At 47.5% G+C, this 14,145-nt stretch overlaps 1 protein-coding gene across 1 annotated transcript in view; it reads right to left on the bottom strand.

Moving 5' to 3' along the window:
- CACNA1B (calcium voltage-gated channel subunit alpha1 B) overlaps window positions 1–14,145 on the bottom strand; it is a 198,695-nt gene that overhangs the window by 24,210 nt on the left and 160,340 nt on the right. Inside the window, exons 37-41 of the mRNA XM_040460282.1 lie at window positions 13,943–13,948; window positions 10,143–10,259; window positions 9,676–9,741; window positions 8,232–8,323; window positions 5,677–5,821 (exon numbers count right to left, since the gene is read on the bottom strand). Coding sequence (XP_040316216.1) covers window positions 5,677–5,821; window positions 8,232–8,323; window positions 9,676–9,741; window positions 10,143–10,259; window positions 13,943–13,948 — 426 coding nt within the window. The remainder of the gene's footprint in view (window positions 1–5,676; window positions 5,822–8,231; window positions 8,324–9,675; window positions 9,742–10,142; window positions 10,260–13,942; window positions 13,949–14,145) is intronic.

The following is a 14,145-nucleotide window of genomic DNA, read 5'->3' as shown; positions in this document are numbered from 1 at the left end:
TTCAAGGACAGCAGTGACTTCGGAGTCAGTACTTTGGACTCTAGAGGCTGAAAGCTCAGCTTTTTTTTTTTTTTTTTTAAATTGAGTTGAAATTCACATAACATACAATTAATCATTTTGAAGTATACAATTCAGTGTCATTTAATGTATTTACAATATTATGTAACAACCACCTCTCTAGTTTTAAAATTTCTCTATCACCCCAGAAAAATACCTTGTACCTTAAGTAATCACTCCCTTATTCCTTCCTCCTCCCCTTCCCCAGCAATCACCAATCTCTGTTCTCTATCTAGAGGCTTGTCTATTTGGGATATTTCATATAAAAGGAATCATACAACATAGGATCTTTTGTGCCTGGCTTCTTTCACTTAGCATGACTTTGTGAAGTTCATTCATATTTTAACATGTGTCAGAACTTCACTGCTTTTTAAGGCTGAATAATATTCCATAGTAGGTATATACCACAATTTGTTTACCCATTCATCTACTGACGGACATCTGGATTCTTTCCACCTTTTGGCCAAACTGTTTTCCACAGAAGATGCTGCATTTTACATTCCTATCACAATGTACAACGTTACTATTTCTCCAAGTCCTTGCCAATGTTTGTTATTTTCCATTAAAAAATTATTATTATAGCCATTCTGATGAGTGTGAAGGGAGTGTGTGGTTTTGATATGAGTTTCCGTAATGACCAAAGATGTTGAATATCTTCATGTGCTTCTTGGCCATTTTATATATCTTCTTTGCAAAAATGTCTATTCTGATTCTTTGTCCATTTTTTGTATGGTTGCCTTTTTTAGTTGAGTACTAAGAGTTCTTTATGTGTTTTCAATATTATCCCCTTATAAAATATGTGATTTGTAAATATTTTCTCCCATTCTTTAGAGTGTATTTTCACATTTTTTATAATCCCTCTTGATGCACAAAAGTTTTTAATTTTGCACAGTCCAATTTATTTTCCCTTTTCTTACTTGTGATTTTGGGGTCAAATCTAGGAATCCTTTGCCAAATCAGAGATCATGAGGATCTACCCTCTATGCTTTCTTTTAAGAGTTTTATAGTTTTAGTTCTTATATTTAAGTCTTTCCTCAATCCTGAGTTCAGTTATATGTATGTGGTGAGATAGAGGTTCATCTTTACTTTTCTGCATGTGGATACCCAGTTGTCTCCTCATCATTTTTTTTAAGACAGAGAGAGTAAAAGAAGTAGAAGTAGACAAAGAGATCTTAAGCAGACTCCACACCCAGTGTGGAGCCCAACACAGGGCTTGATCTCACAACCCTGAGAACATAACCTGAGATGAAATTAAGAGCGGAGGCTTAACTGACTTAGCCATTCAGACACCTCCTTCACCATTTCTTAAAAAAAACTATTCTTTCCATACTGAACAGTCTTGGCATCCTTGTCAAAAATCAATTGTCCATACATATTTGGACTTACTTCAGAAATCTCAATCCCACCTCACTGGGCTATACCAATACCACAGTGTCCCCCTCCCACCACCAACTTTACTGAGATATATATAACGGACATAATTATAAGATATTTAAAGTGTACCTTGTGTCAATCTGATATATATAGCATTCTTACCGTCTAGTTAATTAACATATAGATCACATTTTTTTTTGGTAGAACATTTAAGTTCTACCCTCTTAGAAAATTTCAATTATACAATACAGTGTTATCCACTCTAGTCACCATGTTTGATATTATGTCATCAGGTTTTATTCATATTATAGATGAAAGTTTGTACTCTTTTACCAACCTCTCCCTATTTTCCCAACCCCCTAGTCCCTGGAAACAGCTTTTCTACTGTTTCTATGGATTTGACTTAACAAAAAAAAAAATTCCACATACAAGTGACACCATGCAGTATTTGTCTTTTTCTGTCTGGCTTATTTCAACTAGCATAATGCCCTCAAGATCCATCCATGTTGTCACAAATGATAAGATTTCCTTCTTTTCAATGGCTGAATAATACTCCAGTGTATGTGTGTGTGTGTGCATGTGTGTGTGTGTGTGTGTGTGTGTGTGGTGTATCATATCTTCTTTATCCATTCACCTGTTGATGAACACTTAGGTTGTTTCCGTATCTTGCCTACTGTTAGTAATGCTTCAATGAACACGGACGTGCATATTTCTCTTCAATATCCCGTCTTCATTTCCTTTGGATATATACCCAGAAATGGGATTGCTGGGCCATATTTTAATTCTATTTTCAATTTTTTGAGGAACCTCTATACTGTTTTCCATAGTGGCTACACCAGTTTACATTCCTACCAATACTAGACAGGGGTTCTTTTTTTCTCCACATCTTTCCCAACGCTTGCTATCTCTTGTCTTTTTCATGATAGGCCATTCTAAAGGTGTGACGTGATAGGTCACTGTGGTTTTGATTTGCATTTTCCTGATGATGAGTGATGTCGAGCACCTTTTCATGTACCCGTAGGCCAGCTGTATGTCTTCTTTGGAAAAGTGTGTATTCAGCCACATTGTTTTGATTTATGATAGCTTTATAGTAGTAAGTTATGAAATAGGGAAATATGAGTTCTCTCACTTGGTCTTTAATTTTCAAAATCTTTTTTGTAAATTGGAGTTGCCTGCCATTCCAAAGGAGTTTGAGGATAAGCTTTTCCATTTCTGCAGAAAGGCCATTAGAGCTCTGACAAGGATCACACTGAATGTGGAGCTCACTTTGTGGGGATACTGCCACCTTACTAATATTAAGTCTTCTGATCCATGGGCATGCATGTCCTTTCATTGAATTAGGTCATCTTTAACTTATTTTAGTAATATTTTGCAGTTCACAATGTACAAGTGTTTCATTTCCATGGGTATTTATTGATTCCCAGATATTTTGTCCCTTTGGATGCTACTGGAAATGGAATTATTTCTTTAGTTTCCTTTTCAGGTTGTTGTGTTGTTGTTTTTTTTTAATGTTTACTTATTTTTGACAGAGAGAGAGCATGCGCACACAAACACGGGAGGGGCAGAGAGAGAGAGAGAGAAGATCTGAAGTGGGCTCCGTGCTGACAGCAGGGAGCCCAGCACGGGGCTCAAACCCACAAACTGCGAGATCATGACCTGAGCCGAAGTCGGATGCTCACCAACTGGGTGCCCCATTTTCAGGTTGTTTATTGCTGTTGCATAGAAACATAACTGATTTTTGTGTGTTGATTTTGTACCCTGACACTTTAACTCAATTATTAGTTTTAGTACTGTGTGTGTGTGTGTGTGTGTGTGTGTGGTGCGCGTGCACGCGCACGTGCACATGTGTGTATTCTTTGGGATGTCCTATATATACAATAACATCATCTTTAACTAGAGATAGCTCTACCTTTTCCTTTCCAATCTGAATGCCTTTTGTTTCTTTTTCTGGCCCAACTGCTCTAGCTAGGCCTTCCAGCACAATGTTGAATTGAATAGAAGCGATAAAATTGGGCATCCTTGTCTTGTTCCTGGTATTTGGGGAAAAGTTTTCAGTCTTTCACCACTGAATACATCTTAGCTATACGTTTTTCATAAATGTTCTCCATCATGTTATAAGTGTTTCTATCATGAAAGGATATTGAATTTTGTCACATGCTTTTTTTTTTTTTGCATCTATTGAGATAATCAGGTGGGTTTTTTCCTCATCACATAGGTTGATTTTCATTTGTTGAAAATGCATCCTTGCATTCCTGGAATAAATCCATTTGATCATGGTATAGAATCCTTTTAACGTGTTGTTGGAATTAGTTTATTCAAGATTCTTACTGTCTATTTATCAGGGATATTGGTCTGTAGTTTTCTTTTGTTGGGGCATCCTTCCCAGTGTTGGTATCAAGGTAATGCCAACATCACAGGATGTGTTAGGAAGTGTTTCCTCTTCTATTTTTTCAACGTTTATTTATTTTTGGGACAGAGAGAGACAGAGCATGAACGGGGGAGGGGCAGAGAGAGAGGGAGACACAGAATCGGAAACAGGCTCCAGGCTCCAAGCCATCAGCCCAGAGCCTGACGCGGGGCTCGAACTCACAGACCGCGAGATCATGACCTGGCTGAAGTCGGACGCTTAACCGACTGCGCCACCCAGGCGCCCCATCCTCTTCTATTTTTTCAAAGAGTTTGAATAGGATTTAGGTTAAGTCTTTCTTAATATCATTTTAAAAAATTGTGATAAAATATGCATAACAAAAAGCTTATCAATTTAAACACCCACAAGTGTGCAGTTCAATGGCATCAAGCACATTCACAGTGTTGTGCAACCATTCCCACCGTCCAGCCCCAGAACTCTTATATCTTCCCCAACCGAAACTCTATCCTGATTAAACCCTAACTCCTATCCCCTCCTCTAGCCCCTGGCACCCACCATCCTGTCCTCGTCTCTAAAACTTCACTGTTCAGGGGACCTCAGAGGTAAAACCATACAGTGTTTTTCTTTTCTCACTGGTTTATTTCACTTAGCATAATGACTTCACAGTTCATTCATACTGTAGTTTATGTCAGAACTGCCTCTCTTTAGAAGGTTAAATGATATTCCCTGTACGTTCACGTCACATGTTGTTTACCAATCATTTGCTGCTGGACACTTTGATTGCTTTTACCTTCTTGCTGTTGTGACTAATGCTGCTATGAACGTATGCGTACAAATATTTATTCAAGTTCCTGCCTTCAATTCTGGCATACACCCGGAAGCAGAACTGCTGGATCATACTGTGTTTCTATTTTCACTTTACTGAAGAACCACCCTACTGTTCTCCACAGCAGCTGCACCACCTCACATCCCCGCTCGCAGCACCCAGGGCTTGTTTCTCCACCACCCCAGCAAACCACAGGCAACACTTTCTCTCTTTTCTTCTCTCACGCCTGTGTTTAATCATCAGTCATGTTGGCTCTACCTTTATTTTTTTATTTTTTTATTTTTTTAATTTTTGGGACAGAGAGAGACAGAGCATGAACGGGGGAGGGGCAGAGAGAGAGGGAGACACAGAATCGGAAACAGGCTCCAGGCTCCGAGCCATCAGCCCAGAGCCCGACACGGGGCTCAAACTCCTGGACCGCGAGATCGTGATCTGGCTGAAGTCGGACGCTTAACCGACTGCGCCACCCAGGCGCCCCTACTCTACCTTTAAAATGCACCTCAACTCCCTTCATCCCCACACTTCTCTAGGCACTATTACCTCCAATAATCTCCCTGACCACTCTTCAGCCTCTCCTGACCAGAAGCCAGAGCCAGAGCAAGATTTTAAAACATCACGCAGATCGTGTCATGCCCCAGCTCAAAGTTTCCCAGCGGTGTCTGATGACTTGGAATAAAATCAACACTCCTAGGACCTAGTCCACTGACCTCTCCAACCACCAGTTTCCTGAGGCTCATCAGCCTCAGGCACAACGGCTGGAGTGATGCTTCTTTGTATCCCAGCACCATGGCAGAGGCTAAAGACTAAGGGACAACTGTCCCATGGAAAATTTAAACCCTTTTTAAGAAGGAAAGGCAAGGCCCACAGGAGCTCATCACAGGGTGGGTCCTTTTAGGGTTAATGAGGTCATCAGTTCGGGGGATATAGGACCATCAACATGGAATCAGCCTGTAATGCGACATGAATCAGTATCGGGGATCAGTCACAGATGTAGGGGGACCCAGAATGGACTGAGACAGGTGGACACATGGGCACAGTGACCAGGACTTACCAGAAAGGAGCAAAGGAAGATGAAGGAGACGAAGTAAAAGTAGGCAAAGTCGCTCCCACACTCATTGGCATTGGCGTGCTCATCACAGGCCTGGTTGCTGAGACAAGACAGCATGATCTCGTGCCAGGCCTCCCCAGTGGCACTCCTGAGAAGAATGGCAGAGCTATGAGGCCCATAAAGGAAGGCCTGGACCAGCCTGGGAAGGGATCTCAGAAGAGCCGGTTCAAGTGCACACCCTCTCTGGGTTCCCTCCCACAGAGAACCTGCTCACATGTAAGGTATGGGTAAAAAACACCTGCTTTTTTTTTTTAATGTTTATTTATTTTTGAGGCAGAGACAGAGCATGAGCAGGGGAGGGGCAGAGAGAGAGGGAGACATAGAATCCAAACAGGCTCCAGGCTCTGAGCTGTCAACACAGAGCTTGAACCCATGAGCCGTGAGATCATGACCTGAGCCAAAGTGGGACTCTTAAATGACTGAGCCACCCAGGCGCCCCAAGAGATGCATGCTTCTTAAAAAGAATCCTCTGGCATTAGGACTGATCATTAACTCAGAAAGAACTATTTACTGAAAATAAGGCACTGCACCAAAATTCAGCACCATGGTGAGCGCCCATTCATGGACCTCTGCCACCTCAAAGCCAACAGAGCCCACCAGCCTTCCTGGTCTCTCCCCCACCCCTCCACCCAGCCTTCCTTGATTCAAAAAAATGGTGACTCCATCCCTCCAGTTTCTTAAGGCAAAAATGCCGCAGCCATCCTTGCCTCCTCTCTTGCTCACCACACTCTATTCATCACCTCATCTACTATGAAAAAACAGCCAGAATCTTACCACTTCTCACCACCCTGGGCTAAGCAACAATCACCTCCCCTGATCTGCTGCAACAGCTTCCTAACTGATCCTCCCCACACAACAGCCCAGTGGGCCCACTAAACACGGGTGAGATCAGGTCACTTCTCTCAACCAACCTCTGTCTCGCTGCAAAAGCCAAAATTCACACTCAACTTCCCACAGCTCAGTGTCACCTGCTGCCTGTTCTTTCCCAGTGGTCCCTGTTCAGTCCACTCCAGCCACATCAGCCTCTGCTGTTTCCTGAACACACCAAGAACAACCCCCAACCTCAGTGGCCACCCTGGAGAACCCTTCTTCCTGGACTTTTGTCCCTGGACATGCAACCAGCACAAGGGCAGGATGTGCACGAGACTTACAGGCAGACCAGAGGCCTGAGTCTCCCTAATTTGGTGTGCTTCTATGGCCAGTTGTGGGCACAAGTAGAGCCCACTCCTCATTGACAATGGCTAGGGGCAGGGGCCTTTTCCTGCAGAGCAGTTGCCCTGTGCCAGGCCTGGCTGACACTGGTGTACATGTGTGGCATAGAGATCAGGGAGGAAAAGAGATCTCAGAGAACAAACGCTTAAAACTAAGGCTGGTTTCACAGGCCTGCCTCAACTCTTGCAGCAAAGGCAGGACATTAATAAATGAAGAGATAAAATTAACATAATAGCTAAAATCCAGAGAAATGATTCTATTTGGGGAAAGCGTAGGCCTAAGGACACTTGTCCGTCCGATATAAAAAATGAGAGTCAGACCACTCCCTCCAGGCAGCTCAGCAAAGCAGACCTGGCTCTGATCTCCCTCCAGACAAGAACTTCCCCATGCCCCAGAGTGCACTGCACGGGGTTAGTGGTGTTGGGCATCCCCAGCACAGGCCTCACAGCAGCCTGATGCATTTACATACATAAACACCAGTGTGGACACCTTATGAAGGGGCACCAGGCAGGGAATGATGTCAGCACCCCTCCTCCTCTAGCCACTACAAAGAGCTCCTTCCTTCACTCCCAGGGTCACGGTGGTGGGCTTGGTTAAATGGAAGAGACTCTGGAGGCAAGGAGACACATTCAGTCCTCTCCCCTCAGCCCTCAAACCAGCATGGTCAACAGCCTCCAATCCACAGAGGGTGTGCTGTGCCTAAGAACAGCAGCTGGCACCAAGTGCTCCCAAGCACACCTTTGCGGGGTGGGGGGGGAGGGAGCTCTGGCCAAACACAAGCTCTGTGCCCTCAAGAGTCCACCCTGGCACTTGACTTGGGGCCTAGAGAATTGCGGTCCTGTGAGCCATGGGGGCATTTGAGTTCCTTGGGTCACTGAGTAGCACATACTGTATCAAAAGGGGTTCCCACTGCTCTGCTTCCCCCTGATCCCACAGATCACCATAATCAACAAGGCCAACAGACGGAAAGCTTATGGCCAGCACACCAGAAAAAGGCCTTGCTGGGCACCTTCTGTCTTCCCAGATTCTCAGCTGCAGCCTTGCTAGAGGCGTTTTGGTCGCTGTCAGGGATCAGAGACGAGGTGGTGGAGGTCAGACTAACACGGGGCTCAGGCTGACTGAAGCCCAGGAACCCTTAGGAAAGGACAACGAAAAGAGGGGAGAAGCTGGAAAGGTCCATTAAGGGGAGGCCAGCACAAGGTGGGTAGCCCCGTGGGTCAGCACACACCCTGTGCATCCTGGGTGGAGAGGCCTCTGAGCGTGGGCTGACTTCCCAAACAACACACCTGAACAACAGCATCAAGGCTTGTAAAAATGTTCGAAAGTTGTTGTGCCGGTTGATGCTGGTGTCATCATCCAGGGCAATATTTCCAAATACCTGAAACAAAAAAGAAGGCCACAGGCTGATACTGTTGGGTCATCAGGAGCTGTGGCCAGGCAGAAGAAGACCCATAAGGCACAGGACACTGCCCTTAGCTACCACCACTACTGCAGGGGCTGCAGGAAACAGGGCTTCCAGCTCTGATGGTGTCTGTGCATTTCCAGGGCAGAGGAAACCTCTCCAAGGCCAAATATGTCAATGTCCCACAGCTCAGCAAGTCCACAGATGCAAGTGTGCATGCCTAGTAAAAGTGGGACCTGGAGCTGAGTTGACATGGGCTGTAAGCATTTGGAAGTTGACTCTCTCGTCAATGATTCTGAAGCAGTAATTATATTGGTAATAGCTAGGAGATTACTTGAAAGTTTCTTTTTAAATTTCTATGCAAATATCACAATGGGCTTTTTATGCATTTTAATTGATATCGTTTCAGGGTTAGAAATGCAAACAGGTCAGTAATTGTACTTGGCTTAAAATCTGGAATCTGGCTGAAAAATTTATGAACTATCACATATTCACCAAAAACAAAGCTCAATGACATTTATGGTTTGTACATCCACAGACCAAAGCAGAAAAAGATATAGATTTGTTTTAAATAGCATCAGACCTCAGCACATTTTAAAATGGGAGAACTTTTTAATCCTTGAAACAGAGTTTAAAAATCAGTTTTCAGCTAGCCTTTAAGACAGTGGCTTCTCCCACTACACATGAACATTTGGGCCCGTCTCCCACCCTACTGTTGGAAAGAGGCCAGATGTCAAAAGGCTTAAAACTGGAACACTGCTTTGTGTCTTTTAAATGTTTTTCCAAATAGCTGACAAAGGGTTCTTCGGCAAAATAAAAGCAATCTAAATGATCCACACTGAATTGGACAGTATAGCGATCTGATGTGATCCTGCTGACTTTTTTCTTCTGTAATATGCAATTTCCTCTAAAGGATCAGGGCAACTCTCTGGACTATCCAAATGGCCAGCTGCTGCTCTACAGGCCACTCAGCACCAGGAAGACGTGCCAATGCGCCACTACCACGGGGGTCCAGCACCCAATCAAACCTGCCCATCAATGGCTCAGTGGGGTTCCACTCAGGAGCACAGCAGTGCATCTTCCCACAGCTACTACCCCCACTCTGGCCAACACATCCAACCTCTTGGTGCCCAACCTCTGTGTCCTTTATTGATAGAACAGCCCTTCTGAGAATTAAGTTCATGAAGTGCTTAGACTAATACCTGGCTCGCAGAAATCATCACTAAGTGTCAATCTGTCATTGTTATCATTTGATGACTGTGATGAGTGCCCTCCTGCTCCAGGGCACAGGAACCCCTCATGCACCCCATCCTGGCAGGCACACCCACCTGCATGCCAATGATGGCATAGATGAAGAAAAGCATGGCGATGAGCAGACACACGTAAGGCAGGGCCTGTGGAGACACGCAGGAAACGGAGCAGCTCCAGGGAGGGCCCGACGGCCACCTTGCTTGGGCCTCGTCTGCGGAGTGGATGGTGGCCGGGTCTCTGGAGCCACTCAGACCTCAGCTACCACAGATCCACCCCCACTGACCATGAAGCCCCTCGACCAGGCGACCACCTCAGTTTCTTCATCTATAATCGGTCATAAAGCTTATCTCAGAGTCAGTGAGCATTATCAAGATACTCTCTGGATAACTTAAAATGTATTTATAAACTACCATAGGAAAATAGGTGCCGACAAGGAGCCTCCAAGAGGGGGGCTGCTCTGGTGGCAAGAGAGGGGGTGGCCACACCACTGTGCATGGCATGACAAAGGGAAGGGTCAGGGCACTTGGCCGTGCCTGGGCTTCACCTTGAAGGACTGGACGAAGGTCCACAGCAGGATGCGGATGGTGTAGCCTTGGCGGAGCAGCTTGATGAGCCGGGCAGCACGGAAGAGGCGTAGGAAGCTGAGGTTGATGAAGTTGTTCTGCAGGGAAGAGAGGCTGTTCTCTAACCTGCGGAAACCAGCTTCCTGCAAGCGCAGGCACGTTGGTCCCCACCCACCTCTCCCTGACTTGCTGTGGTCTGAAGAAAAGTGGATACAGAGAGAGGCTGAACAAAAAGTCACTGCTCTGCAGTATAAGCAGCAATTGGCCACCGGAAAACCTTCCAGAAGTAAAGCTTGTCGTTGCAAATCACTTCTCATGCAGCAAATCAAAGAAACCCCACCACTCTAGGCTCCCCTGGACCCAACAAGGAGGGACAGAGAGAAAAGTTCTCAGAAGTAGCTCCTTGCTGCCAGATGGAACCAGGAGACCAACTGTGGCTGGGCCTCTAACACCGACCACCTCTTGCGGGACACAGCCGAGCCGTCTGAGCGCTGGGCGGAACTGCTTCTCCGCTGAGAGCCTCTGAAGGGCCCCACCCCAGGCTTGGTGGCAGGGCCCTTCCCTTCTCCACACAGTCAGTGAAGCCCCGGGACCTGGCAGAGGGGCAAGCACTCCCCCTGGGGCTGCTCTGGGTGCCTACAGACAAGTCACCACAGGAGGCGTGTCGGTGACTCTGCTCACACCACGGAAGCTACTTACAAAATCCACAAATGGTCTCAGCTCCAGAGATCCCAGGGTAACTAGCACTGCTCCCTCATCCAAGGGGTTCAAAATCAAGCGCAAAAAGAAACAGTTATCTCTGGACTCCACAGATTACCTGGGAGTGAGGCTTCCGCCCTGGCCCAGGGGCACCTCGAATTACTGGCACCTCCCTTTCAGGGAGCACGGCTCTGGGTGGTATCCACGAGATGGGGGTGCTTGTAGACCCAGGCCGCTTCCCACCCTCTGTCTGCTTAGAAAACAGGTGCCCACCCACAGCCTGAGAGCAGCTTCCTGCCACTTGAGTGTTCTAACATATGCAAGCAGCTCAGGCTTAGACACATCGTATCACCAGATTCAGTGGTCAAATGAAGAGAAAAGAGAACACAGCATGTTGAATGAGAGCAGCAGCAGAGGAGCACGTGCAGGAGGCACTGGGAGCCTGGGGAGAGCTGGGTGCCCTCCCTCCAGGACTGCGGTGCCCTCCCTCCAGGACTGCCCATCTGGTCTTGGCTGGGATGAGTCTCTCTCTTACTTCTGTGAACGGCGGCCCCAACCCAGCCCTTGTCTGCTCCTTTGGTTTCCACCAGGGCGGCTGGAGACTCTGGACTGCCTCTGCTGGAGGGCTGGATACGGGAGTCATGGGGTGGGAGGTCTGGCAGTCGCAGGGGGTGCCAACTGTGGTCCAGATCAGCAAGAAGGCAGAAGGGGACGGCAGGGTGTGACCCTGGAGTGTACACAAGTTTTTTGGCCTACAGCTCCCTCACCTGCTGTGCTGGGGAGAGAGAATTTCAGTGGTACAGGATGGCTGAGAAGCACCCACACTCACTCCATGGGCCCCAGGACTCTCAAATGAGCCAGCACCTCAGGAGGACGGGCACAAGGATGGGAGGGGGACTCTGTCTACAGTGCCAGGAAATCCTTTGTACAAGACAATAAATCAGAGGAAGGGGAGGGGGCTTCCAAGTGCCTGGCCTCTCCTAAGGTCTCTACTTTGAAACCGTCTGCTCAGTTGGGTCTGGAGAGGCCAAGACTTATAACACAGTCAGCATCTTCCCGGCCCAAAGCACTCTACTCAGGCCACGGGCATAGACCAGAAGATTTCCTGAAGATACTGGGAAAAATATAGGCTTCTGGGTGAGGAAGAAGGGTTGGAAGACAAACAAGGCAGGGAAAGGCAGTATTCACCCAAATTACTTAATGCACAAATGCAACATTCAACAAGTCACTGACTATATTTTGTTGAGACTCAAGTTCCCGCCCCACCCCCTCCCAGACTCCTTTTCTCAGGGCTCCAGTGGGCACCCAGGAGAGGGGTGGGGATTGGCAACAGACAGACAGCCCTGAGAGCCATGAGGACGGATGGTGACAGCAGCCACAGACACTCCAAGCGCAGCGTGGCAGGCTGAGCACACTGTGGCTGCACCCGGGGTGGGAGCTGCCAGGAACCACCATGCGGACTGCATGCAGGAGGGCGGGGCAGCAAGCACATGGCAGCCTCCCCGTGGCTGTGCATAGTCACCTCTGGCCCCAGCCAACCCTTTGGAGGTGGACACAGCCTGCCTTATCCTACCAGAGTCCACGGTTTCTGTCACACCAGGGACAACCTACTACTTTACCTACTGTTTCCTTACTCTGCCTCTACATCACAAAGGGTCTAGAGCACCCCAAAGACGCATCACCACATCCCTTCACGTGGTAGCTGATCATCTTGAGGGTGTACTGTTCCTAGCTCCTTGGAGTCCCTGCTTCCTCACTCACAAGACAGAGACATGAGGACATCGTGCCCAGACAGTGAGGAATCACTGAGGAAAGGGATTTAAAAGTGCGCCAGGCATTGTGAAACATGCCCCCCACAAAGGGTTATTAACTGGCCCCAGGCCCAGACTGGCATCCCCTGCACCCACCGTCAAGCCTCGAGTCAGGGTCACAGCAGGGTGACCTGTGCAGGTGAGCTGGGGCCACACTCCACGCTGGCGCTGAGGCCCAGCTAGTGTGGAGCAAACTGCTCCCCTCCTTGTTTCTCACGTGACAATGATGAAGGAAAGAAAGGAGAGCCCTGCGTATCCAGCATGTCAGGTGAGGCGTGCACTCCGAACGAAGAGGGGGAGCACAAAGGGGGTGCTCTTCCGCACAGACAGGGCAGGGCTGTGAACAGGCCTGAGTGGGTCGAAGCCCATGCAGAACACACTGCTTGGGATTTCTGGGGCAGCTAATGGCATTTTCTCAAAACTCAAGCTTTTCTGCTCCAATTGTGAAATACTTTATCACCAACACGGACTCTCCGTAATAGGAATTTCAAATATTTGCTATTTTATGTGAATTTCCAGTCACAGCCTCTGTTCCTGGTAACCGCTCTCCTCTCAAACACCCCTAAAGGCCTGGGAGAAAGCCCCAGTTCACGCCGCCTGCACTCCACACAAGCTCTCTGACCAAGGGCACACACTGACAAGGATCAGTGATGCCTGCATGCACAAGCCCTGTGTTCCACTGTCTCCTGGGGCAGACCCCCCTCTTCCTACTCGGTCAGGCCTTATACAACCCCTGCTGAATCATGTAGACAGAATCTCAAATCCCCGCCAGCCCTGAGCCCCGGGGAGGATTCCCTATAAAAGGGCAGGTCTGGGAAGAACACTCTAGGAGACATCATCAGAGGCCACTGGGGAGAACCGACCTTGTCTGTTCGCATGATGGGGACAGATAGAAGGGAGATGTTGCAAGAGAAACCATGGACTCTACAGGATCAGGTCCAAACTCATGTCCTACTAAACCCCTCCAATTTGGAGCGAATCCCAACAGGAAAAACTGACTGGCCACTTACCCGCCTCACTCCAGAAGACCCTACCTCCTCTCTAGACCCAAAGCCAGTTCCTGAAATCAAATGGCTCCCGGGAGGGTCTTCAGAAGGCCCTGTTGGACCCCCAGAACTGAGGAGAAGAGGCCAGAGGGAATGGGTACCGCCAGACTCTGACCACACACCTCAGGAAGGCAGTGGCTAGGGGTCACAGGAAATGGAAGAAACAGCGGGAGCACAGCAAGCAAAGCAAGGATTTTAAGAACCGTTTAAAGTCACGAAACCAACCGTTTCCTATATGTGATGTTTTCATGGATGGATATTTGCGTATTATTTACAAATTGGGATGTTTGAGCAGCAGGTGCGCAACATACAGACGGAGACATGGTTTTCGCATTGTATGTTGGTTGGATGGCGTGAGTCAGCAGGTAGGTTAAGGTAAATCAAGAACAAAAACAGAAAACAAAAGAGAAAATGAGTCATCAACACAA

The sequence above is a fragment of the Herpailurus yagouaroundi genome, unplaced genomic scaffold (genome assembly GCF_014898765.1).
Source record: "Herpailurus yagouaroundi ecotype Mexico unplaced genomic scaffold, PumYag 249, whole genome shotgun sequence".
Classification (NCBI taxonomy): domain Eukaryota; kingdom Metazoa; phylum Chordata; class Mammalia; order Carnivora; family Felidae; genus Herpailurus; species Herpailurus yagouaroundi.
The sequence above is the reverse complement of the archived record's forward strand: the minus strand, read 5'-3'. Positions and strand labels throughout refer to the sequence as shown.